This window comes from Chiloscyllium plagiosum, unplaced genomic scaffold (assembly GCF_037043375.1).
Source record: "Chiloscyllium plagiosum isolate Xiang-an unplaced genomic scaffold, Cpla_swu_hap1 HiC_scaffold_18, whole genome shotgun sequence".
Taxonomy (NCBI): domain Eukaryota; kingdom Metazoa; phylum Chordata; class Chondrichthyes; order Orectolobiformes; family Hemiscylliidae; genus Chiloscyllium; species Chiloscyllium plagiosum.
Genome location: NW_028270156.1, coordinates 35,083,593 through 35,100,722, shown reverse-complemented (window position 1 = coordinate 35,100,722; position 17,130 = coordinate 35,083,593). Strand labels below are relative to the sequence as shown.

General features: G+C 45.5%; 2 protein-coding genes across 3 annotated transcripts in view; one reads left to right on the top strand and one right to left on the bottom strand.

Annotated features, from left to right (window-relative positions):
- The first annotated feature begins 474 nt into the window (after window positions 1-474).
- cox8b (cytochrome c oxidase subunit 8B) lies at window positions 475-8,098 on the top strand. Its single transcript, XM_043705719.2, has 2 exons — window positions 475-704; window positions 7,893-8,098. The coding sequence occupies exons 1-2, from the start codon at window positions 582-584 to the stop codon at window positions 8,001-8,003; spliced, it is 234 nt and encodes a 77-aa protein (XP_043561654.2). The 5' UTR covers window positions 475-581; the 3' UTR covers window positions 8,004-8,098.
- A 4,520-nt stretch (window positions 8,099-12,618) lies between these two features.
- Window positions 12,619-17,130, bottom strand: part of LOC122557754 (26S proteasome non-ATPase regulatory subunit 13) — a 28,979-nt gene continuing 24,467 nt past the window's right edge. For both annotated transcript variants that reach the window (XM_043705711.2, XM_043705712.2), the window contains 6 exons: window positions 15,587-15,666; window positions 15,362-15,487; window positions 14,895-14,957; window positions 14,550-14,630; window positions 14,145-14,261; window positions 12,619-13,879 (listed from right to left, as the gene is read on the bottom strand). In XM_043705711.2, the coding sequence (XP_043561646.1) occupies window positions 13,784-13,879; window positions 14,145-14,261; window positions 14,550-14,630; window positions 14,895-14,957; window positions 15,362-15,487; window positions 15,587-15,666 (563 nt within the window). In that variant the 3' untranslated portion in view covers window positions 12,619-13,783. The remainder of the gene's footprint in view (window positions 13,880-14,144; window positions 14,262-14,549; window positions 14,631-14,894; window positions 14,958-15,361; window positions 15,488-15,586; window positions 15,667-17,130) is intronic.

Sequence of the window (17,130 nt, the reverse complement as noted above, 5' to 3'; positions counted from 1 at the left end):
AGCATGGTCATTTCCAGTGAGGGTCACATATTCCCAGTGAGGGTGGCCATTTATTTCCAATAAGGCTGATGTATTCCCACCGAGCATCATTTATTCCCAATTAAGGCAAGTAATTCCCAATGAGGGTAGTTTATTCCCAATGACAGAGGTCAGGGAGGTAATCCATAGTGAGGGAGATGCCTGTGAGGGGTGGGATTATTTGGAGTGAGATGTGTATTCCCAAATTGGGGGGTCCTCCTCCACTAAGTTTTAATTTCTCCAGCTCATGAAGTATTCCCAAATACCGACTTTCCTCCCAATAAACACGATGATTCTTCCCCAATAGGGAATATGTTATTCCCATGGAGGGGAATTCCCAGTGTAATTATTCTCAGCTCAGGGCTATTCCTGGTGAAGCGGTAAGTGGATGGAGTGATGTTTGCTCCCAGTGGGTTGGTCACTCCTGCTGTTTCTACTGCCTCCCCTTGTCTCCTCCCTCTGTGCCGTGTCGGTGTGAACCGGCTCCGCTTGGCAAGGACGCCCGGCAGCAGAGAGAGCCGACAGTGTCGCCCCAGCACCAGGACCGACTACAAGAGAGAGACATGCAGGGACTGAAGCGGCCCCTAACCCAGGGGCTCCGCTTTCTGATCGCCGGGAATCGGCAGCAGCTCCTTCCCAGGGCGAGGATCGTCTCCAAACCCGCGAAGATCGAGCTGACAACAACGGTTAGTGACTGCAAACTTTCCCGGGGTCCCGGGAGTGTGGGAAGTTACAGGGAGGCTCGGTTTGTGAAGGTCAGAGAGTGAGTGAGGGGGGCAGTGAGTGAGGGGGCAGAGTGAGGGGTCAGTGAGTGAGAGACAGTGAGTGAGGGGGACAGTGAGTGAGAGGGACAGTGAGTGAGGGGGACAGTGAGTGAGGGGGACAGTGAGTGAGAGGGACAGTGAGTGAGGGGGACAGTGAGTGAGAGGGACAGTGAGTGAGGGGGACAGTGCGTGAGGGGGACGGTGAGTGAGAGACAGTGAATGAGGGGATCAATGAGTGAGGGGGTCAATGAGTGAGGGGGTCAATGCGTGAGGGGGTCAGTGAGTGAGGGGGCAGTGAGTGAGGGGGACAGTGAGTGAGGGGGACAGTGAATGAGGGGGACAGTGAGTGAGGGTCAGAGTGAGGGACAGTGAGTGAGGGGATCAGTGAGTGAGGGGATCAGTGAGTGAGAGACAGTGAATGAAGGGATCAGTGAGTGAGGGGGACAGTGACTGAGGGGATCAGTGAGTGGGGATCAGTGAGTGAGAGACAGTGAATGAGGGGATCAGTGAGTGGGGGGGACAGTGACTGAGGGGATCAGTGAGTGAGAGTCAGTGAGTGAGAGTGTGAGGGGATCAGTGAGTGAGGGGGTCAGTGAGTGAGGGGGACAGTGAGTGAGAGACTGAGTGAGGGGGATCGGTGAGTGAGGGTCAGTGAGTGAAAGTTCAGAGAATGTGGAATTCGATTTCAGGCTGTCTGGACACACTGCCAGGGCGGTTCAGGGCCACACTGGTGTTGGTGTTGGTCTGAAGTACATTGAACAACTCGGGGAGAAGTCTTGGAGTAGGAACTGAGCAGTTTGGGTGTGGCAAAAATCAGATTACAGGCTGTGCCCACAATCTGACTGCAACTAAAATAAAACAAAGAAGGGTTCTGGAGATCTGAAACAAAAACACAACCACTGCAGGTCAGCCAGCATCGCTGGGGAGAAAGCAGAGTCAATGTTTCGGGTCCAGTGACCCTTCTTCAATTCATCACAGATGCTGCCAGATCTGCCGTGTTTCTTCAGCAATTTCTGTTTCTGTCAGGGCCCGGATCCGCTAAATTCGGGAGAGTTTCATAAAAAGAAACCTCTCTGGGATTTTACCGAAAGCTGTATTGGGTAAATTGGCACAAGTGATGTCTGAGCTTCAGGAATTTGTGAGTCAGCACTGTTAACATCAGGTACCAATCATTAATGAATTACACCCATGTTCATATTAGGTACTAACTCTCCCTGGTTAATATATAAGCACACATTGTTTGTTGTTGGCCCTGGTTCAATCATGATCACACTCTCTCCTCTGAATCAAAAGGTCGTGAATTCCAGTTCCAGAGGCCAACAGCAAAAATCAGTGTTTACCTTCTCCATGTAAGAGAAAGGAGTGCCTCACGTGGGAGCGGCGGTGTTAAAGACAGCCACATTGTCCGAGATTCGGCAACAGGGTCAAAGCGAAAGGTGCGCTCACGCTGGGCGGGCTCGATAGCGTTAACAGAGCGCTCTGCCATGTCAGAGGGTCAGTACTGAGAGAGCGCTGCACAGTCAGAGGATCAGCACTGTGGGAGCGCTGCACAGTCAGAGGGTCAGCACTGTGGGAGCGCTGCACAGTCAGAGGGTCAGCACTGAGGGAGCGCTGCACAGTCAGAGGGTCAGCACTGAGGGAGCGCTGCACAGTCAGAGGGTCAGCACTGAGGGAGCGCTGCACAGTCAGAGGGTCAGCACTGAGGGAGCGCTGCACAGTCAGAGGGTCAGCACTGAGGGAGCGCTGCACAGTCAGAGGGTCCGCACTGTGGGAGCGCTGCACAGTCAGAGGGTCCGCACTGTGGGAGCGCTGCACAGTCAGAGGGTCAGTACTGAGTGTGCGCTGCACAGTCTGAAGTTCAGCAATGAGGGAGTGCTGCACTGTCAGAGAGTCAGCACTGGGGGAGCGCAGCACTGTCAGAAGATCAATACTGAGGGACACTGCACTGTCAGAGGGTCAGTACTGAGGGAGCACTGCACTGTCAGAGGGTCAGTACTGAGGGAGCGCTCCTCTGTCAGAAGATCAATACTGAGGGAGCACTGCACTGTCAGAGGGTCAGCACTGAGGGAGTGCTGCACAGAGGGTCAGCACTGTGGGAGCACTGCACAGTCAGAAGGTCAGTACTGAGGGACACTGCACAGTCAGAGGGTCAGTACTGAGGGAGTGCTGCACAGTCAGAGGGTCAGTACTGAGGGTGCGCGGCACTGTCGGAGGGTCAGCACTGAGGGAGCGCTGCACTGTCGGAGGGCCAGTACTGAGGGAGTGCTGCACTGTCAGGTCAGTACTGAGGGTATGCTGCACTGTCAGATTGTCAGTACTGAGGGAGATTTGCACTCTGAGAGGGTCAGTACCGAGGGTGCGCTGCACTGTGGGAGAGACAGTACTGAGGGAGTGCTGTAGCATCAGAGAGTCAGTATTGAGAGAGCGCTGCCCTGTCAGAGGGTTAGTACTGAGAGAGTGCTACACTGGCAGAGGGTCAGTACTTACGTAGCGCTGCACTGTCACGACGAGCAGTGCTGAGGGTCCGCTGCACTGTTAGAGAGTCAGTTCAGAGGGAGTGGTGCACTGTCAAACCGTGAGTAAGACGGTAAATACTGAGGGAGCTCTGCACTGTCAGAGGGTCAGTACTGAGGTAGCGCTGCACTGTCAGAGGTTCAGTACTGAAGGCGTGCTGCACTGTCAGACGGTCAACATTAAGAAAGTGTTGCAGTGTCTGGAGGTCAGTACCGAGGTAGTGCCGCACTGTCATAGGGTCAGTACTGAGGGAACACTGCACTGTCAGAGGGTCAGTAAAGAGAGAATACTAGGAGGGTCAGTACCTAGGGAGCGCTGCACTATCAGAGGTCAGTCCTGAGGGAATGCTGCACTGTCGGAGGGTCATTACTGAGGGAACGCTCCACTGTCAGAGGGTCAGTACTGAGGGAACGCTGCATTGTTGGAGGGTCAGTACTGAGGGAACACTGCACTGGCAGAGGGTCAGTAATGAGGGACCGCTGCGCTGGCAAAGGAGCAATATTGAGGGAGCGTTGCATTGTTGGAGGGTGTGTACTGAGGGTGTGTTCTTTTGTCGGAGAGTCAGTACTGAGGGAGCATTGCTTTGTCGGAGGGTCAATCAGATGGTAGTGCGAAATAATTGAGGAGAATACTAGGAGAATTCAGCTCACTCGCAAAGATTAAGAATGGGATGGCAAGGACCTGGTTTCAAAGAACGAGCAGGACTCCAGGATGGTGTGTTGGCTCGCTAGTTCGTCTGAGTGCTTACTGGATATTCTGAAAGGGGAGGTTGAGCAGCCAGAAGTTAGAAGGTGTAGGAGGGAAAGGTTCAGCTATCTGGATCATTGGAAACTTCCAGGGCAGGTAGGATACGTACAAGAAGATGGGTTGCACCTAAACTGGAGGGGCATCAGTATCCTTGCAGGAAGATTTGTTAGTGTCACTCAGCAGGGTTGGAGTTAGTGTGGCAGAGGAGGGCGATGGAGGAAAATTTTGAACTGAAATCAAGTGAGGTCTAATAGGAAGAACAGGCAGGGCAAGATTAATGAACAGGGCGAGACAGGTGGTCTGAAGTGTATTTATTTGAGAGCAATGAGTTTAACAGGCAAGGCAGATGAGCTTAGAGCCTGGAATAGTACACGGGACTACAATATGGTAGCCATTATGGAAACTTGGTTGAGAAAAACGCAGGAGTGGCAGGTCAACGTTCCAGGGTTTAGATGTTACAGGCGAAATAGAGAGGAAGTAAAGGAATGGGGGGGGGGGGGGGGACACTGCCATCAGTGATTAAAGAGAATGTCGCAGCTGTACTAAGAAACAATATCTCGGAGGGCTCATCCAGTGAACCTAAATGCTTAGAATTTAGGAATAAGAAAGATATAATCATTATGCTATACTACAGACCTCCCAATAGCATGGAAGATGTGTAGGATATGGAAGCAGAACATGAAATGCTATAAAAGTAGCTGGGTTGTTGTAATGTTGACTGGGACTCCCATAGTTCAGGAGTTTTGATGACACAGAATTTGTTAGGGGCATCCAGGTGGATTTCTTGAAACAATGTGTAGATAGCCCAATTATGGAAAGGACTGTACTTGACCATGTATTGGGGAACTTGTCTGGCCAGGTGATCAGTTTCATGTGGGAGCATTTTGAGAACAGTGATCACAATTCCATAAGCTTTAAGGTAGCTATGGATAAGGATAAGACTGGTCCTTGAGTCAAGGTGCTAAATTGGGGGATAGCTAATTTTAACAGTATTCAAAAGGAACTGGAAAAATCAGAATAGAAGACAGCAGTTTTGAGAGTATATCAACATCTGATATGTGGGAAACTTTTAAAGGCCAGTTGATCAGAGTTCATGACCAGCATTTTCCTATGAGAATGAAAGATAAGGATATAGCAAGTTTCAGGAACACTGGATGACAAGAGATATTGAAAGTTTCAGTCAAAAAGAAAAAGGAAGTATATGTAAGTTTGGGAAACTGAAATCAGACAAGGTACATGATGAAACAAAGGAAGCAGGAGAAAAAAAACAAGGAATTAGGAGGGCGAAAAGACAGAATGAAATATCCTTGGCAAGTAGGATTATGGAGAATCCCAAGGCACTTTGTACATAGATTAGGAGCAAGAGGGTAATTAGGGAGAGGATAGGTCCACTCATGAACAAAGGAGGGGATTCATGTGTGGAATTAGAGGAAGTGAGAGAGACCCTTAATGAGTACTTTGCATTGGTATTCAAGAAAGAGAATGATATGGATAATGGTGAGATGAGAGACAGGTTTGTTGATATTCTGGGGCATGCCATTATCAAGGAGGTGTTGGTGTTGGGTATCTGATAAGAAAGTTTGCAAATGACACAAAAGGACAGCACTGAAGAGAAAGTCCTGCACTGCTTGAGGAGCAGTAGATAATGAGTATTATACAGTCCTAATGTCAATACTGAAGCAATGTAGCATGTTGCAAGGTCAGTATTGAATAGGTGCTGTACTCTCAGGAGAGCAGCAAGAATGTGAGTATCAGCTCTTCACCTTGTCCATGAGGAATGAGGTACTTGCTCCCTGTGTGGATGAGGAAAGTGTCTGCAAGGAGAACGGCCAAACTGACCACTGCATCATGGTCCAGGAAGTCATTTATGTGATGGGGTGGGGGAGCACAAAGAAAAGTGGTATTGGTAGGAGATTCTATAATTAGAGATATAGGTAGCATCCTTTGTGAGCAGGATTGAGAGTCCCACATGATGTGCTGCCTACTTAATGCCAAGGTAAAGGACATCTCAAGTTGGCTCAAAAGGATGCTGGAGGGGGATGGGGAGGATCTAGCTTTTGTTGCACATGTTGCCACCAACAACATATTGCCTGAACAAAACTTCTTGCCTATCAGAAATTAGAAACAAAATTAAAGAACAGGACGTCAAAAGTTGTAATCTTTAGATTATTGGCAAACTGACAAAGAGATAAGATTAGGGAAGTAAACATGTGGCTAAAGGAGTGATGTGGGAAAGACGGGTCCCATTTCGTGGGTGCTGGCATCAGTAATGGGACAGGAGGGAATTGTACTATGGAAACGGGCTCCATCTGAATTGATCTAGGACCAAGATCCTAGTAGAAAGGCTAAATAGGATGATCACAAAACTTTAAACTAGTTAGAGAGGAGCAAGGCTGGGGAGAGGTTACTGAAGTTTCCAGAACAAGTAATAGGACAGAGAGTAGGAAAAGGATCAGGAATCTAACTTTAGGCATAGCAGATAAGGGGACAACTATGAGGGGTTTTTTTTTTGCAAGGTTGGTGAAGGAGGGGGTGGTCAATGCTGGACTGAGGGTGTTGTACATCAATGTATGCAGTTTACGAAGCAAGGTAATTGAGCTTGTAGCACAGATTGAAATTGACAGATACAATGTTGTGGATTTCACAGACAAGGAAACCAGGGCTGGGAATTAAACATCTAAGGGTACATATCTTATTGAAAGGGCAGGCAGATGGGATTAAATTAAATCAATCGCAAAAAGCAATCAAGAATCAGGTGTAAAATCTGTGTGCGCACAGCTGAGGAACCACAAAAGAAAAAAATAACCTGATGGGAGTAATGTACAGGCCCTCTAGCAGTAGTCAGGATGTAGGACAGAAAAATAAATCACGAGATAGAAAAGGCATGGGAGAGATCAATATGTAGGTGAACTGGAAAATCAGGTTGGAAGCAGGCTACCAAATATGGTAGATGGAATTTAATACCAAGAAATACTTTATGAAATAATTCAGCAGTTCATCTAAGTATATTTAAAAAATATATATAAAGTGAGGATGGTAGTCAGTAACTAGTGGGGTTTTGCAAAGGTCAGTGTTGGGGCCACAATTATTCACATTATACATTAATTATTTGGACAAAGGAACTGAGGGAATATTTGCGAAGTTTGCAGATGAGACAAAGATAGGTGGTAGGACAGGTTGTGTTGAGGAAGTGGGGAGGCTTAAGAAGAACTTGGACAGACTATGAGAATGGGCAAAGACGTGACAGATGTAATGGGAAAATGTGAGGTTATGTACTTTGGTAAGAAGAATAGAGGCATCAACTATTTTCTAAATGGGGAAAGGCCTCAAATCTGAAGCACAAAGGGACTTAGAGTCTTTATTCAGGATTCTTTTAATGTTGCATTCATTTCAAGACAACTGGAATACCAATCTAAGGATGTTCTGCTGAGGCCATATAATGCTCTTGTCAAACCACATTTGGAATATTGAGCAGTTTTGGGTTAGGACGCTGCATGTACTGCTCTTGGAGAGGGTCCAGAGGTTTAGAAGAATGATCCCGTGAATGAACAAAGGTGGTAAATGTGAGAAGTTAGAAAGGCTATCCTTTCTGGGAGAAATTTTAAAAGCTGGTTATGTTAATTAACGGACTCAGAGATTGGATCAGCATTGCAATGTAAAGGCAGTGTCTACTGTATCATAGTGCCAACACTGATTCACAGGGGCATCAATTCACTAGTTTCCAATTGCAAATGGTCTGTGTAACTTTCCTCCTCACAACTCAACATCCAGGGCACTCTTTATTCTAGCTGTTGCTTTATTCTCTGTAGCTAGAGTAGCCCTAATTTCAGATGTTCTTTTCTGTTACAGGAACAGATCATAGGTTTCACTGTCTTGACAGCTTCAATAATGATACCTTCGAGTTGGATGTTGGCTCATTTGGAAGATTACAAGCACAGGCCAGAGCCTGCAAACAACTGAGAGAGATTTACTCTGAATTCTCATCATTGCCAAAGAGTGGCCATAACTTTGCTATGCTGATATCTGAATTTACTGATTAAAATGTTTGAAACTAGTCCTTTGATTCCACACCTTTCTTTTAAAAAAAGAAATTGTACTTTATAATTTCAGAAAGTCACCAAAGTATTCCTTGATATCAAATTCCATCTGCCATATTTGGTAACTTATGTCCAATGAACAAATAAGAAAAAAAGCTATCCTCACCATTCCAACTTCAAGTTTGGAATCATAAACAAATCTTATTGAATTTTGAAAAGATTTGTAGCTTAGGTTGAGGTTTTGGATGTAGGTTCGCTTGCTGAGCTGCCAGGTTCATTTCCAGATGTTTTGTTACCCTACTGGGTAACATCTTCAGTGGACCTCAGGTGAAGCAATGCTGAAAATTCCTGCTACTTATATGTTTGGGTTGGTGATGTCATTCCCTGTGGTGAAATCACTTCCTTTTCTCAGGGGTTGGCAGATAGGGTCTAACTCGATGTGTTTGTTGATAAGAGTTCAACTGAAGATGTTACCTAGTAGGGTAACAAAACGTCTGGAAATGAACCTTGCAGCTCAGCGAGCAAATCTACATCCAAAATCATCAACAAGTATTGAAAGTTCGTTCAGCACTCTAAGTAACTATATTTCCTATATATCAAAAAAAAGGCAGTGTGCCAGTACTGACCCTTGGAGAAAATCCCTATGATCTTCTAGTCTAAGTAACCATTTGGCATGATGGTTTCTCCTTGAGCCCTTTTTTAAAAATCAGAGCACAGTAATCATCCTGTGTTCTTCCTTGAACAACCTGCTCAGTTACTTCATGAAAAATTAATTAGTCAAATATGATCTGCTTTGCCTGTGCCAGCTCTCCATAATTCAAAGCTGCCCAAGCACCTGTTGATATTTTTCCCTGGCTGTTTTTGAAACCTTACTCATCATTGCTGCTAGACCAAGCAGTCTGTAGATGCATGTTTTATGTTTCTGAACAAAAGTGAAATTTGCTATGTTTGGGTTTCCTGGCATATTCCTTGCCTCTAAATTGGAAAGTTAGAGCAACTACCCACCATCTCCACCTTCTTTAAAAACCATCTAGACCAAACATTGCCAGCCTCTCTGATACGTCTTCCTCCCAATTTTCACATTTTTTCCCCAAATATCTATCTTCCAAGATCCAAAAATCCTGAAAGAAAAATATTTCCCCTTCTCTCCCTCAACATTTTGCTAATAATTTATAATTTCTGACCAAGAAATAGCCTTTTCCTTCCCAGTTTGATTCTTTTTTCATGTCTCTCCAAGATAATCACTCCTCGAATAAAATTGTTTTATAATCATCTCAGCTCTGGGATTCTCAGTGAATCACTCCTGCAGTCTCTCCAAAGCTCTGACACCCTTCCTCGGATAATACCCTGGAAACAGAACACCACATTCCATCTGTAGCTGGACCAATGGTTTTTACAGTTTTAACATTCCAACTTTACTTCACTGCTATTTTAAGAGCCAGAAACCATGTTTTTGTTTTTCCGACAGCTTTATGAAGCTGCACTCCCATTTTAAATACTTGCTCATTTAAAATCCAATCTGTGTTTCTCCATTCCTTTTGAAAGGTTCACTGTTTGCTGTATAAATGCTCTCATTCCCAAAATGGTTTATTTACAATTTCATCAGCATGTTCTTTGCCTGATCCAAAAGCCTGCAAGTTTAGTCATTTACAAAGCTAACCATGGCACCTCCCAAATTCTGATACTGTACTCCCTTTAACCAAGTCCAGATCATTTATATGTTAACAATACCTCTAACACTGAACCCTAGGGGACATTATTGCCCCTATCTCTCCAGTTCAACTAATGCCCATTGTTTCTTCCCCCATTTTCTACCATTAACTAAATCCCCATATTCATTCTCCCACCTCTTCATTAATGAATCTAAACTTTGTTAGCAAGCTTCCATCCTCAGTGTTTTCCAAATAAAAAATCCTTTTTAAAAAAGTGGTTATTTGCTTAAATCTCTAAACTTTTCAACCTGGAATACTCGGAGCGATTTCTACTCAGGACAAGTCATGGTGCTTTGTGATATTAAACTAGCTGGAACAGAGTACAAGGTCAGAACAGATAAAGCACAGTAACATGAGCAATAAATAGCATTGATGTCAATGCTGCAGCAACACTTGAAACTCAAGTACTTGTTCCATTTGGCAGTCCTTATGATAAACTGCAGCAGGTGCTGGAAGTTGTAAACAGATTGATTCTATTCAGATTCCAGGGTACTTGTGGCATAGTGGTAGTGCCCAGCTCTAGACCAGAAAGCCTAGGTTCTAGTCCACATGCAGGTGGGTGGCGCAGGAAAAGACAGGGCAGGGAGAGAAGGGCCACAGGTGGAGAATGAGGAGAGAAATACTCCCTTCTGAAGCCAGGGATGGCAAGAAATAAGGGAGTACTGAATGGAGATGGGAACTGAGTGGGAGTAAGACAGAGGGATGAACAGAGGCAAAAATGAGCGGGGCGGGGGGGGTCAGTGTGTAAAACATGGAAATAACAATAAAGAAAGCAGAGACAGGAAGAGGTTAAGTGAAACCATAAACCAGTAGTGGTAGAGACAATATAATAGGCAGGGATTTGATTGTAAGTTGGGCGGGGCGGGACCGAGGGGGCGGGGAAAGGGGAGGGCTGGAAAGGAGGTGGGGAAGGTGGAGAGGAGGTGGGGACGGGGAGGGCTGGAGAGGAGGTGGGGAAAGGGGAGGGCTGGAGAGGAGGTGGGGAAAGGGAGGGAGGTGGGGAAGGTGGAGAGGAGGTGGGGACGGGGAGGGCTGGAGAGGAGGTGGGGAAAGGGGAGGGCTGGAGAGGAGGTGGGGAAAGGGGAGGGCTGGAGAGGAGGTGGGGTAAGGGGAGGGCTGGAGAGGAGGTGGGGTAAGGGGAGGGCTGGAGAAGAGGTGGGGAAAGGGGAGGGCTGGAGAGGAGGTGGGGTAAGGGGAGGGCTGGAGAAGAGGTGGGGAAAGGGGAGGGCTGAAGAAGAGGTGGGGAAAGGGGAGGGAGGCGGAGAGGAGATGGGGAAGGGGGGGAGGCGGAGAGGAGATGGGGAAGGGGGGGAGGCGGAGAGGAGATGGGGAAGGGGGGGGAGGCGGAGAGGAGATGGGGAAGGGGGGGGAGGCGGAGTGGAGATGGGGAAGGGGGGGAGGCGGAGCGGAGATGGGGAAGGGGGGGAGGCGGAGCGGAGATGGGGAAGGGGGGGAGGCGGAGCGGAGATGGGGAAGGGGGGGAGGCGGAGCGGAGATGGGGAAGGGGGGGAGGCGGAGCGGAGATGGGGAAGGGGGGGAGGCGGAGCGGAGGTGGGGAAGGGGGGGGGAGGCGGAGAGGAGGTGGGGAAGGGGGGGGGAGGCGGAGAGGAGGTGGGGAAGGGGGGGGAGGCGGAGAGGAGGTGGGGAAGGGGGGGGGAGGCGGAGAGGAGGTGGGGAGGGGGGGGGGAGGTGGAGAGGAGGTGGGGGGGGAGGTGGAGAGGAGGTGGGGGGGGAGGTGGAGAGGAGGTGGGGGGGGAGGTGGAGAGGAGGTGGGGGGGAGGTGGAGAGGAGGTGGGGGGGGGGAGGTGGAGAGGAGGTGGGGGGGGGAGGTGGAGAGGAGGTGGGGGGGAGGTGGAGAGGAGGTGGGGGGGGAGGTGGGGAAGGGGGTGGGAAAAGAGAGAAAGGGGTGGGAAAAGAGTGAAGTGAGAGAGAATGAGAGTGTGAAGGAAAGGAGGGAGAGTAGAGGAGACAAAAACAGGGAGAGCTGAGTAAGTATAATCAAAATATTGGCATGGATTACACAGATGAAAACTGGAGATATTATAAAATACAGAGGGAAGTGAGAAAGTAGTATCCTAGAGATACATGGACAACATTTACATTAGGAATGAGTAAAAACCATCAACAAATTGAAAATACTATCTGGGTAGCCACCAGATAATAGGAAGACCAAGCTTTCTCAGCATCCATGTGGCAGCTTTAATCTGTCAGTTCGCTTTTGTGCTAAATTCTTCTGGATGATATCAAGAACAGACAGAATTTTCAGCTATTCTTAACATGGAAATGTTGTGAAATGTTAAGTGAAGTTCCAAGATATGTTGCAACAGCAATATAATTGACGTGGTTCCAATCTATGTCCGGAGATGGATATAATCTCCAACAGGGAAAATCCTGTTAGGCTTTAGCACAAGGCAATTATTACAAAGTGGCTGTGTCAGTTTGTTCTTCACAGCCACATCAATTTGGAAAATGTAATCTTGGCTTTCACAAGCAGATTAAGTCCAGACCTTGTCATTGGTTAACCAATGATCTTCAGAATTTTTACTAAGTGTGTTCAACTGGAACCAGTGGAAAGGTTCGACAATGACTTAGGGTAAAAATAAAGCATAATACTGAACCTTCATTATAAACATCAATTCGAAAAAATTACCACCAATTTCAGAGTAGCAGGAACAGACAGACAGACAATCTTCAGAACAAATATCAAGAGTCAAAGCAAAAATGGTGCAAGCAAATCAAGTTACTCTTCTGTCCAAAAAACAGCAGCTTAAATCAAGAACTTCCCACAGTATTGAATGGTTTCTTCCAAGTAGGAACACAACTGAACATTTTTAAATACATTTTTATTTCATCTTAAATATTCTTGTAAAATGGATCATATCATCTCATGATTTTAGGAATAACTTCATTAGTCCTATCTAAAAAAAAAGGTTTTTAAAAAATGGGACAGGCAGGAGTACAGCCACTGTACGGAGATTGTAGGAAAATTTACCATTTGAGGCTCCTTTACTTGATTGGGCAGCAGACCAGTCCCAGATCACAGAACAATATGGATGGTTATAAAAGCAAAATACTGCAGATGTTGGGAATCTGCAATAAAGAAAATGCTGGAGAAACTCAGTAGGTCTGGCAGCTTCTCTCGATAGAGAAACACAGGTAACTGAGTCATATATGACTTACCCTCAACATTTTGGCCTCAACATTAACACTTTCTCCACAGATGCTGCCAGACCTGCTGAGTGTCTTCACATTTTATTTATTTTAGTAGTGAATTTTTTCACCCATTCATTATCAAAATGCATTGACAGGCAGGGTCAGTATTTACTGTCCATCTCAAACTGCTTTGAGGTTTTGGTGGGTCTTCTTGAACCACTAACGAGTTTGACACAGTTGAATTTCTTGCTGAAAACTCAATCTCCTCGGACTGACTGTATGCTGAAGAGTTTAAATGGGCTACATTAAAACGAGTTGACATGGAACTGGAGTCACATTTTGGACTCAGATAGCTGGCTTCCTTTCCTAAAGGACATTAATGATACAGATAGAATTTCAGGACAATCTGACAGCTTCACAGTCACTTTTACTAAGACCAAGTTTTTCAAACTGAATTCAAGCTTCTCTGTTGGGGATTTTTAGACCAGGTTTCTGGGTTACTGGCTCAGTAATAACTGTTACACTGCATTACTTGTGGGTACACAGACAACTACAATTAAAAACTCCTGAAGCAAGGATTCACAGAAACAGCTAAATGAGCAAAGGGGTGAAGTTCAGGTCTACATTGCTTTAAAACATGAAACTTTGTTCCTTTGGTAAATATACCACTCCTGAGAAAATAAAGCTGGTTCTGTTTGAGGTTTGAAAGAATAGAAATTGGTGAAGCTGCTTCTCCTGTCCCAAAAGTTATTAAAATACAGTTCATTTCTGAAAATGACCTACTGAAAACTGACTAATTTTAAAAAGAGCAGTCAAGTGATCCCAGACAGAGCAATGGTTAGGTTAGGATATCCTGTGCCTGATGTTCCACAAGTAATGCCACATTCTTCACATCCTCACACCAGTAATCCAATCTGTCTTTCATCCCTTTAATCTGCAACACAGAGAGGCAGTAGTTATTACTCTGCTTGTATCAATGGCTAATTATGGCACTCGAAGCAAATATAATAAACAATTCAGGGTACTTTTGGCAAGCAATGCAGGTCAGAAGATCAGCAATGTTAAATTTTACACCTCACAAAAACTTTAAACCAGTTACTTGTTTCAAGAAATCAAATGACTGGAAAAATGTCGTCACTGATCACGAGTTACTTTCCAATAGCCAGAGATTCTTCATCTTGAGGCTATTCTTGTTTTACCTGCTGTAGATCCAACACTCGAGGTTGAACCCAAGTCATGTGAACACGTTCATCCACTTCATCAATGCTGCCTTTCACCAAACCGACAGACAGTGCCTTCATCACTAAAAGCTCCACCTGTTAGATCAACAAAACTAACAGTTCAGACAATCCTTCCAAGCACAACATTCTGGTCACAGTCAGGTGCAATCACATGAAAACAGCTCAGGTGCAGGCAAGTGGAGGGAGTAAGATGGGAGAAGTTCTCATGAGTCTTAACAAGCTTGCAATCATGGAAAGAAACATCATTTAGTCCACAGGTCCAGCATCTGCAAAGAGAATGCCCTCTATTTTGGTGGTTATTGTTTCCTGTTACTGTATATTGCAATTGCTGGGGCAAATTAAAGTCACAAGAAAGGCACTCACCTCACTGATTGGTACTTTCGCAATCTGAGAAATTTCCTTAAATGTTAGCTGCCGATGGTTGGCTGGACGGGTGAAAGTCATCTAAAAGGAAGAAAAAAACCCTATGACATTTTAAAGGATCTGACCCCATTAATGAACAGCCAACATATATTCCAAAAGGGACCACTGATATCACAAGTGAGATTTCACCACAGGTTCATGCAGTGTGGGGTAAATGCTGTATGGATGGATTTTAGGATAACTGTTGAGAAGGAACCATATAGGGGATTATTACAGGGACAGGGGGAGAGGGGGTAGGTGGAGAAGCAAAACTGCACAAGTCAGGAGACAGGAAATTCAACAAACCTCCATCAGACAAAGGAGTTGGATTTTTTGCATTAGTCGCAGTTCATTGGCTCTCAGGTCAGGCTGCAATTACAAGATAAATGAAATTCAGCATTTCCAAAACTGCTGCGCCCTAACTAATGTCCCCAGAGCCACTATGCACTCTCTGTATCCCCCTTTCCCAATCTGACCTTCTCCACACTCCTCCCCACCATCCCAAACTCCAACATGCACTACTAACTCAACCTCTCCTCCCATCTTGTCCCACTCACTGATTTTTTTGATTCCACCCTAAATCTCATTCCACTCTCTTCTTCCCCTCCCCACCTTTTCCTGTTCTTGCCCCCCATGAACTCATTCAACCTCCACTTTTATATCCCTCTATCGCTACCCTCCTTCCATCCACAACCAGCCCCATGTCTTTACTACACCATTTCCACCCCCTTTGTCTCTTCCAGATTCTCCATTCCTCCTCACAAACTATTTACCTGCTGTCCCCAAGATGCTTTGAGAGCTTGAAATTTCTCCACATTGCCACTGTTGAATGCATGCAAAGTGTCGATCAGCCACTGCTTATCTGTGGTTCGCAGTGACTCCAGCACGGGATGCATTAACTGAAAAGGGACAGAACATAATGCAAAACCTCAGCATTAGGTAGAATTTCACTAAGTGTATAAGAAAACAAACACTCTCATTAGCACAGCGATACTCACGAGTTCTCCAAAGTTGTAAACATCTTCGCCTAAAAGCCCAGCCAATCCGAGAGTGAAAGCTCGCTCTTGATGCTCTGCAACTGAATCAGAGAATGACAAAAATCAAACTTTAGCCAGTCAACATGGAAAAATCAATAAGATCGAGGCACAGTCTCTGTGGTGAAACATTCAGTGCTCCAATGAAAATCTACACCAGAAGATTTACAAGAAACAAGAACAGTTTAAAATAGCAGAGGAACAGCTTGAACTAAATTTCAAAATTATTTCTCAAACTGAGGGAGAAATTCTTGTGGCTAAAGTATGAAAAATGGAATTTAATTTAAATGGCTAAAGTTTCCTTTGAGATAAGAATGAGGGCATGGAATTAAAATTCAAAAATAAAACTCTGACAACCAATCAGGGGATGAAAGGACAAATTTGAAAGAAACCCTTCTTGGTGTTCCTTACACTGATATCTCCAGACAGATTACTTTAGATTACTTAGTGTGGAAACTGGCCCTTTGGCCCAACAAGTCCACACCAACCGTCCGAAGAGCAACCCACCCAGACCCATTCTCTTATATTTATCCCTGCCCCTAACACTACGGGCAATTTAGCATGGCCAATTCACCTAACGTGCACATTTTTGGATTGTGGGAGGAAACCGGAGCACCCGGAGGAAACACACGCAGACACGGGGAGAATGTGCAAACTCCACACAGACAGTTGCCTGAGACAGGAATTGAAACCGGTTCTCTGGCGCTGTGAGGCAGCAGTACTAACCACTGTGCCACCGTGCAGTTGAATTTTGCTTTAAAATCTGACACGGAAACTAATTTTCTTATGTTTTAAACAGTAAGACAGAGAAGCTGGGTTTGCTCTATTTAAAGTAGGGAGGTTTGAGAGATTTAAATACCATTATTCAAAGGTTTTGAGAGAAGATCTTGATTCTGTATTCCATGGACATCTGGCTTGGAGACAGGATTGCTATGACTGAGCCCTGGCTAATTTCCTAGAGTTAGTTACCATACTTCATGGGCTATTATCTGGGGAAAGGATGAAGTGACAGATTGCAAGATACAAAGAAAAAGGAGAAAGTGAGCAGGAATTGGACAAATGTAACCATTAGGACAACAGTGGTGTGGCTGAACCTGTTGCATAAACAATTGGGCAAGAACATAGAAAGTACAGCATAAGGACAACTCTTTGGCCCACTATGTCTATGCTAACCATCATACTATTCTAAACTAATCCCAGCTACCTGTACATGACCTGTATCCCTATATTCCCTGCTTGTTCTGGTGGCTGTTGAACACCTCAATTGGCTAAGGCACCTACCATCCTCAAAAAAAATTTGCCTCACACATCTCTAGTAATTTTTCCCCTCACACCTTAAAACTATGCCTCCTAGTGTTTGACATTTCCGCTCTGGGAAAAACAGATGACTATCCATCCTATGAAAGCCTAGATTTTATATACTTCTCAAAGGTGACTTCTCTGCCTTTCGTGTTCTAGTAAAAATAATCCAAGTTTGCACAGTATAATACTCTCCAAGGCAACATCCT